This window comes from Tachypleus tridentatus, chromosome 3 (genome assembly GCF_004210375.1).
Source record: "Tachypleus tridentatus isolate NWPU-2018 chromosome 3, ASM421037v1, whole genome shotgun sequence".
Lineage (NCBI taxonomy): Eukaryota > Metazoa > Arthropoda > Merostomata > Xiphosura > Limulidae > Tachypleus > Tachypleus tridentatus.
This window is the reverse complement of record NC_134827.1, coordinates 110,871,970-110,881,409: the sequence shown is the minus strand read 5'-3', so window position 1 is coordinate 110,881,409 and position 9,440 is coordinate 110,871,970. Positions and strand designations below refer to the sequence as shown.

General features: G+C 37.1%; 1 protein-coding gene across 2 annotated transcripts in view; it reads right to left on the bottom strand.

Moving 5' to 3' along the window:
- LOC143247748 (voltage-dependent calcium channel type A subunit alpha-1-like) overlaps positions 1 to 7,687 on the bottom strand; it is a 29,350-nt gene extending 21,663 nt beyond the window's left edge. The window contains exons 1-4 of one of the 2 annotated variants that reach the window (XM_076496179.1): positions 7,368 to 7,687; positions 5,649 to 5,799; positions 4,653 to 4,780; positions 3,582 to 3,678 (exon numbers count right to left, since the gene is read on the bottom strand). In XM_076496179.1, coding sequence (XP_076352294.1) covers positions 3,582 to 3,678; positions 4,653 to 4,780; positions 5,649 to 5,799; positions 7,368 to 7,420 — 429 coding nt within the window. In that variant the 5' untranslated portion in view covers positions 7,421 to 7,687. The remainder of the gene's footprint in view (positions 1 to 3,581; positions 3,679 to 4,652; positions 4,781 to 5,648; positions 5,800 to 7,367) is intronic. The other variant, XM_076496180.1, reaches the window with a different exon arrangement.
- Positions 7,688 to 9,440: the final 1,753 nt, after the last annotated feature.

Here is a 9,440-nt window from a genome sequence, read left to right as displayed (position 1 = left end):
ATTTAAGCCAGCCGTCCTTAATTGATTTTAAGGGAAGATAATGAATAGAGCGACAGTTATTTTCAACAAGAACCCCAAAGTGAGGAGCAATATTTATTTTTCTGTGGTAACGGTACACGAACCATGAATCTTTGACTACAGAAGGGAGCATGCTAGCCACTCACGCAGCGCTGGGCTTCAGAGAAACACTAATGACAAAGTGTGTTGTTTTTTAAATTTCGCGCAGAGCTACTCGAGGGCTATCTGCGCTACCCGTCCCTAATTTAGCAGTGTAAGACAAGAGGGAAAGCAGCTAGTCATCACCACCCACTGCCAACTCTTGGGCTACTCTTTTATCAACGAGTAGGGGAATTGTCTGTAATATTATAATGCCTCCACGGATGAAAGAGCGAGCATTTTTGGTGTGACGGGGATTCGAACCTGCAACCCTCGGATTACGAGTCGAGCGTCTTAACCATCTGGCCATGTCGGGCCAACTAAGTGTAATTAACAATAAATGCAACGTGAAATTTATATCAAACAGAGAGATACTATATGCAAATATCACTGAAAATAGTGAATCATAATTTTACCAAATTAAATTATCCAAAGCGCCACTAGTCGGTTGTTTAATTTCACGCAAGGCTATTAGAGTGTTATTTGTGACAACTACCCTCAACTTAGAAATTGCAGACTAGAAGGGAAACAGCTAGTCAACACTACCCATTGCCAACTCTTGGGCTACTCTATACCTAAGTAAACTAGGACTGTCTATATTACAGGGGGTTCCCAACCTTTTGACACTCGCGACCCCTTACCTAAAAGTTTGAAACCCATGTGACCCCCTACTTAGGGCTTACTATCAGCAGCTCAATTTTTCTTTTATTTTCTGTGAAGGAGAGGGAAAGAAACATCTAAAGAAAATATTTAAAAATTCTGTAATTATTTATTAGCAAATTAAATCACATTGGTCCAACCTGAATTCACAAAAAGAACATATATTTCTTAAAATAATATTAACATAGGTTTGAACAGCTATCCAACCCAGCTAGTGAGATGCCTGATGTTGCATTTCAGCAGCAAGCTTTGAAATTCGTGGCCGAGCGTTTGTTAGAGCCAGTCTCATGTCATCTCCAACATCCAATCTGTTCCTATTCTTTGTTTTTATATTGACAAGAGTGGAAAATCCTGCCTCATACAAGTTGGTAGAAGCAAATGGAACAAGGACACGTGAAGCTATCATGCTGACTTTGGAGTATGACTGATACATAACGCACCAGAACTGAATCACGGATTTCACCTTGAAGAGATCACGAGCTGAAGAGTCGTTCCTTAGATCCAGAAATTCATCTTGGATATCATCTGGGATGCTGGATACATCAAGTTCAGTACAAAATGGGTTCCTTACTAGGGCCTCCTGTTCCTGTGATAGCTCAGGGAAGTAACGCTGGACTTCCTTTTCTAGAGACTGAAGATGTTCAGTAATCTCATCCTTGAGGAACTGATCCAGTTGGATCTGAGACTCATCCGTCACTCCACAAAGTTTTTCAAACATAGCGATGTTTCCAAGATTGGTTTTCCGACGCCAGTTCTGCAGTTTGGAAACAAAGGCCCGAAGACTATCTTGAAAAAGGAGAACATGTGTTTCCCTTCCTTGAAGCTTCAAATTGAGCTTGTTCAGCTGGTCAAAAATGTCGGCTAGGTACGCAACCCTTTTATTCCATGCTTCATCTTTGAAGTGAGCTACAAGATCTTTCCTTTCTTGAGTCTCCAGGAATAGCTTTATTTCATCTTTCATTTCAAAGACACGATTAATAACGTTTCCTTTCGACAACCAACGTACTGCTGTGTAGAAGAGAAGGACTTCGTGGTCAGCATTCATGTCTTTGCATAGTTCTTTGAATAGGCGATTGTTGAGTCTTCACATAATTTACAATTTTGATTACAGATTCAAGCACTTCCTGCAGAGAGGCAGGGAGAGTCTTACTGGCGAGAGCATATCGGTGAATAATGCAGTGGATGCCCTTTGCTTGAGATGCTGGCTTCTTCACCCTCGACTGGAATCTTAATTTCGATCCCAGCATAGCCGGTGCCCCATCCGTACAAACCCCACACACGTTTTCCCATTGAAGATCTTCGTCTTGAAAAAAAAGTTGAAAATTTTTCCATGACATCATCAGCTTTTGTTGTAGTTTCAAGTGCACTGCAGAATAAGAATTCATCTTTGATGTCACCTGAATTAATGTATCTCACGAAGACAAGCAACTGAGAACATGAACTTATATCTGTTGACTCGTCGAGCTGAAAGGAGAACAAAGGGGAACCCTTGATTTCAGTCAAAACCTGTTCCTTCACATCCATAGACATTTTAGAAATGCGCCTCTGTATAGTATTATTTGACAGGGATACCTGCTGCATCTTCTTTGCACTGGCTTCTCCAAGAATAAGATTTACTGCTTTCATCATGCAGGGTTTAAGAAGTGTTTCTCCAATCGTTTGAGGCTTTTTTTGTTTAGCAATTTCGAATGCAGTCTCATATGAAGCTTCCACTACGGCTGCACTCTGCTGCTGAAACGACCCACTTCTATCGATTCTTTGGCTTTTAAGACACCGTTCATGCAGTTTGAAGAAATCCAAACCCTTCTTTGCGTGTTCTGGGATGTTTCGTCTCAAGATGACGCTTGAGTTTTGATGGTTTCATTGACTCTGCACTCAGGACAGCATGGCACAAAACACACTGTGGTTTCTCGATGCCGTCGTTGGCGAGCACAGTGGTGAAGCCAATGTTTAGGTAGCATTCTAAGTATCTGCGCCGTTTAGCCATGGACACAACTCACCTCTACTGCTTACTTATCTCCTTGTTAAAATAAAATAAAAATGTTGAATAATGAACGCTTTGGCAACTGTAGATCTTACACTGACTACTTGTGGGGGGTGCAGGTAGAGTAATGATGGGGTAAGTATTGGGAGGGAAGGGAGCGTGGCCAGTCGCGCGATTCGTCATCCACCAATCAGCAACGGACATGCGACTCACGTGTCGACAGCGAGCACACACACACTTAATCACAGCTAAACAGACACACAAGCATACGTACATGCGCGTGCATTCACATACTCGCTACTCACTAGTACACACATACATACAGTTGCAGACACATACACATTCACACAGGCACATTCACTCACAGGCACGCATACATACACCCATAATATCACCTAATGACATTGAACTAACGTAGCACACGTTCTGCTTTGCTCCAAAACAAAAAAAAAAAAAAAAAATGTAAGAGCATGAAAATGTAATTGATGAAATAAAATTAATGTTATCCCAAGCTACTTCTAACAAGGCTACGCGACTACCCTGCCAAGGCTTCGCGACCCCCTGGGGGGTCGAGACCCACCGGTTGGGAACCCCCTGGTCTATAACACTGCCTTTTCAGTGACGGGATACGAACTGGGGACTCGCAGGTTGCGAGTGTAATTACTCTAATCAGTAGACACACTACTAATCATACATAGAAGAAACGTTTTATTTATTGCTTACAAACGGAACACATAAACAATCGCTAATCGCCTTAACACTGTACTTAGGGTTAGCTCACCTTGTATGCTAACTTATATGGACACTTATTCCCGAATCCTAGCGGTGGTTCCATGTTTCGCAACATATCGTACACTTCTGTGTAATGAATGTAGCCGCTGAAAAATAAATACAATGAAGTTGAGAAAAACAGAATATTTGAGCTTTCCTCAAGACAAGGGAAGCGAGGTTTAATACATAAAGCATTGGGCACTGTTGTAACAGATAAAAACACCATACGTACATATAAGTTATAATGACACTTGGGTATGTTGTATTAGAATAAAGCTGTCTCCAGTCTCAAATTAAATAAAACAACTTACTTAACAATCTGTTGAATATAAACTTAAAAACGTCGATATAAACTCTACACATTTCAATGTAAACTTCCAAATTCAGAGAGAGTTATTTTTCTAATTGGCCACTTTTAAAAATGAAGATAACAACATTGTTACTTTTATATCTCCCCAAACAAAACTACGGAAAAGTTTTAATTAAACAAATACATATTTCTCTGGTCCTGTTTGGCATGTAAAATAGCACGGATTGTCCTCACACTTCTTCCGCCGTACTCCAAGTCAGTAATCATCAATTTCGAACTGCGGAGGTCCGGCATGGCCAGGTGGTTAAGGCACTTGACTCGTAATCTGAGGGTCACGAGTTCGAATCCCCGTCGCACCAAACATGCTCGCTCTTTCAGCCGTGGGGGCGTTATAATGTGACGGTCAATCCCACTATTCGTTGGTAAAAGAGTAGCCCAAGAGTTGGCGGTGGGTGGTGATGACTAGCTGCCTTCCCTCTAGTCTTACTCTGCTCGAAATTCAAAACAAAACAAACAAACGTACAATGGAAGTAATAAGTCGAAGGACAGTTGTTCCAACAGGACAATTCATGTTATTTTACATGACAAATAAGACCAGAGAGATATGTACTTGTTTAATTAAAGCTTTTCTGTAGTTTTGTTTGGGGAGATATAAAAGTAACAATGTTGTTATCTTCGTAGTGACCACACTGCTTGTTATTTGTGTACATTTTGATCAGTAATTACTGATGAATAAACTTTATAAAAAAAACAACGACAAAAGAAACCTGCCTGGCACTGGGATCGTATTCAGCCCAAACACGTATGAATTCGTCAAGATGGTGGGCACCCAAAATTGAGGAATCTCGGGTAAGATAATCAAAATTATCCATAATAACAGCAACGAACAGGTTAAGCATCTGCAAGAGTTAATAAATGGTAGAGAATGAAATAGGTAAGGTTATGAAATCTTTTTCAACACAAAGTAAAACGGTTAAAAAAACTTGTAGTTTCACATATTTCGTCTCCTCATAAGACGTGACGTCATGAAGAAAATATAAACAAACAAACAAAAACAAAAGATGGATGGAATTTTGAATAGGTAAGTGTGATACATTTGTAAGACTCGATTCATTTGTTATGCGTTATCTAACCTTAACACTAGGCGTAATTTTATAACATTTATTAACAACAACAAATGTACTGAAACCTTCATCAGGATGTGTTTCGATAACCTGTAGGTTTTAGTACAGATAATGACATATCATCTCTGCCGTTTCGGTATCTGAGTTGGAACTTTCATTATAATCTTATCTCATCTAGTGGAGGTCTTAGCACAAAATATTACATATCATAGGTGCCGTTTCGGTACCTGCGTTGGAACGTTCATCAGAATATTATCTGATCTAGTGGAGGTCTCAGCATAGAAAATGACATGTCGTCCATGTCATTTCGGTACCTGTGTTAAAACACAGAGAATAACATGTTATCCACGTAGTTTCGGTTTTTGTGTCGAATCTCTTATCAGGATGACATTTGGCCTATGAAGATCTCGACACAGAAGATGGCACGTCTTCCATCCATAGACACCATGTAGTTGCGAACATTAAACAAATTTCACTTTCTGGTTTAAGTTTTTAACTTTGGAAGAATTCAAAGTTTACAATTACATAGTGCTATAAAACAACCCCAAAAACGTTTGTTCTTTCATCAAAACAGATCATAGAAAGAAATTTTGATCAACATTGAAAATACATCGAAATAATAATAAAAAAATCGCTAACTCACCAAAAAGGAGCAGAAAAAGATGAAACTGACGAAATACACATAAGCAAGGTTACTGCCACACTCATAACCTGACTTACTGGACCTGGGGTCACACAGTCGACCTTTGATACAGGACAGCATGATTGTTTGCCAATTCTCTCCAGTTGCACACCTTCAAAGTGAGATACGTTGAATATTACCGAATATTCTGGAAACGCCAGTTCTAACGCTCAGTAATTTAGGTGATTCTGAAGCAGGCATTAATTAGAATTATTATAAAAACATCGAATGTTACACGACTCAGATGCGTTAATCTATTAAAGTTCATACTGGGTGGCATCACGTCACTTTCTTCATCTGCCAATATTTAGTAATTCAGAACTGAAGATCAAACGACGCTGGAAACTTGAATCATGTGCAGGAAATGTGTTAAAAATTATACTCTAGAAATGTGTAAACCATATTTATACCGTACAACTGTGTAGAGAGTTTCATTCTGGTGCAAAGTAAAATATTACGAATTTGAAACTGTGAAAAAGGTTATGATCTAAAAATGTGTAAAGGGTTATAGTGTGAAAAGGATTATACCCTAAAATATGCAAAGTTTTATATTGTGAAATTGTGTCAAGAGTTATAAACTAAACATTTCTAAAATGTTACATTACGAAACAGAAGAATGAGTTACATTCTAGCTGTTCCAGAGTTATATTTAGAAACTACCTAGGATGTTTACAACGGAACTGGTGGGCTGTAATGATGACAATATTCGATGTAAACAACAATAAACTGTTTACAGATCTTACTGCTAGAGTGAAACACGCGGTACGATTTGTTTATGTTGAAATTAAAGATTAACACCTGAGCTATTAGCATTGTTTTCATAATCACAAAAAATTCTTTTTTAAGTAAAGTATTACCATAAAAGAGGCGTTATTTTCAAAACCATATAATTTAGGCTTACCTAAGTGGAACTTTAAGTTTGTGAAAACCGAGAACAAGAACATGATTCATTATAGATACGTTCCATCAATCTTCCACAAATATTAAATAATTTGGTCATTTCGTGTTCAGATTCATTTCTCCTCGCAATTTGGGGATAAAACGATTTAAACTAGAAGGAAGGCAACTGGTCAACACCACCTACACTTTGGCTATCCTTTCGCCAACAAATAGTGAGACTTACCCTCATATTTTAACACATATTTAAGAGGGCGAGCATGTTCGGTGAAGGGAATTCGAACCTGCTACCTGCAGATTGCGAATCGAGCGTCCCCTAACCACCAGGCTATACAAATCTCTAATTTATTTGTACGAATAAATATTAAGTAACGTAGTGAAAATAATAAAGTTAGGGTTAAATAATACCTTGGTTTCTGTCTCGTATAAGAAAGAAGACGACGATAATTTTTATTAAAACTGAATTTCGAATTGTAATAGTTGTGATTAATAAAAATGTTAAAACGTTCACAAATAACTTTTCATTTCTCTTAGTTTAAAAATGTAACTCGTATCAAATTCTACAATAAAATCAAGCGGATATTAGAGTCAGGTTCTATGCTGAGTAAACTTCTACGGATTTTTGGATTCCATATTGGTAAAAAAAAAAGAACTAAAGTCGAAATAGTCTTAATAACTTGGATGAAAAACAAGTTAACTGTTGGCCAAGACATCATTAAACGACATTACAAGTTAAAACCCTCTGCAAGAAGATCTTGCTAGTTGTTTGAAGAAGGGACTTGCCTGAAGAGAAGCAAGAGTCCTTGGAAGAAGTTACGGAAGTTATTGTGGCGCATTATCGATGTTTCTGGGTTGAGGGCGATATTACCAAAAACCTAATTTTGGGGACAAAAGGATGGGGTAAATAGTTAGAACCACTACGTCATTAATCATTAGGCCTAATACGGTCTATTACATTTCTACCACTTCTATAAATACACTACATCGAATTTCTACGCTAACAATAAAAACACATACCAGATTCTAACTAGTGACACAACGAATCAGTACGGTTAAAGTATTAATACTAGGCCTAATACAGCCAATGTCACTTCTATGATCTCTATAAATTCTAAACTAGTGACACAACGAATTAGTACACGAACAGTATTATTTATTAGGCTTAACACAGCCTATTTCACTTCTACATTTAAAACACAAAATCAATTCTAACTAGTGAAACAGGCAAACAGAATGCGAGTACATTAACATTTACTTAAAGATGAATACTAAAATCAGGGAAGCAAGCAGACAGGCAGGGAAAACTGTTGAAATGAACAAACAAACAGAGTTTTTAGAGTTCTTACTCTATCGGGCTTCCAACAATCTGAGCTACAACTTTTCTCACACGTTGGGGTAAGGAATGACATTTTCATCGCTGTATTTTAATGACATATCTGGTCGCGGTTCCTCTTAACGTCAGTTTAAGTTGCAATGTAACGGTATTTTCTGATTCAAATTTTCTTTGCTTTCTCTTAAATTAGAGACATTTAAAAAATTATAATTTCTCACATTTAAAAGTAATTTTTGGGGTATTAAACAGAAAAATTATATAATTTTAATTTGAAGAACTGAAAACACAACGGCGATTCTTCACCCGCCTCAAGACGCCCTCTGTTGTTGGACTCACCTAAACAAGAGTATCAGTGAAAGAAGGAAGGTTTGGAAGTTGTTGTTACGTCTGTATCTGGTTGATTCTGCATGCTCCCAAAGACCTGATGATGTCCAGGATGGGAAATAACAGAAAAGATCAAACGAAAGGAGTGCAAGACAGAAAGCAAATATGGCGGGTGATCGTTGCATAAAGAATTTCATAGCTCAGTAACAACTTAAAAATATAGTCATTATCGATACATTTCAGCAATTGTTATGTTCTACACAACAAGTAGAACCAGTCTGAGAAATAAGCAAGCAATAAAAAGTGTTTATTAAAAGCACAGTTTGGTTGAGATAACAAAGATATGGTGTAAACTAAAGAGGAAATAGGGTTAAGGCACAAATTAAATTCAAACATACGATATTTTTATGTATAACAATTCTTACAGTTACAGTTCACGCGAATCAGAAAACAACCAAATGGTCACGTGATATTATACTAACCAATCAAGTAAAAGTTCATAAAATATGCATTTATTTTTAACGTTTAAAATCCTCAGTTTAGGAATATATAAGGGTTACACACTCATTTTGTTGACTATTCTAGTCTTCTATAAATAAACAAATTCTGTTTTTTTTCAAGTAATACCTTAATACCTGTCTAAACCATAAATATAATACCTTAAGGTATTCATTTACCACTGTAAGGTACCATGGTTCTGAAGTACACCTATAACAATACTTTAAATTATTTTGTTAACACTGTAAGGTACTATGGTTCTGAGGTACATCTATAACAATATAATATTTTACATCATTCATGTAACACTGTAAGGTACCATGGTTCTGAACTCGAGTTGTAACAATATAATATTTTTATTATTTAGTTAACACTGTAAGGTACCATAGTTCTGAAGCAGATTTGTAACAATATAATTATACTTAAGTGATAGTTTAAAGTTCATTAAATACGATATGTTGATTTGTAAGTAATGACAACCTCGTGTGACCTTCAACCCAATAAACATAATTTGATAAAGCGATAACATGTTTATCTCCCAGTAGTACATGAAGAAGAAAAACACGAATTAGGCTAAAAAACCTCACCTGCTAATGACTTATTTACAAAGTATGCAAGTTTTTGTCAACTGTAAATCACCCCCACCCCCAAAATAAGGTTTGTTCAAATAAATAAGTAAATATAATATCTGGAGCACAAAT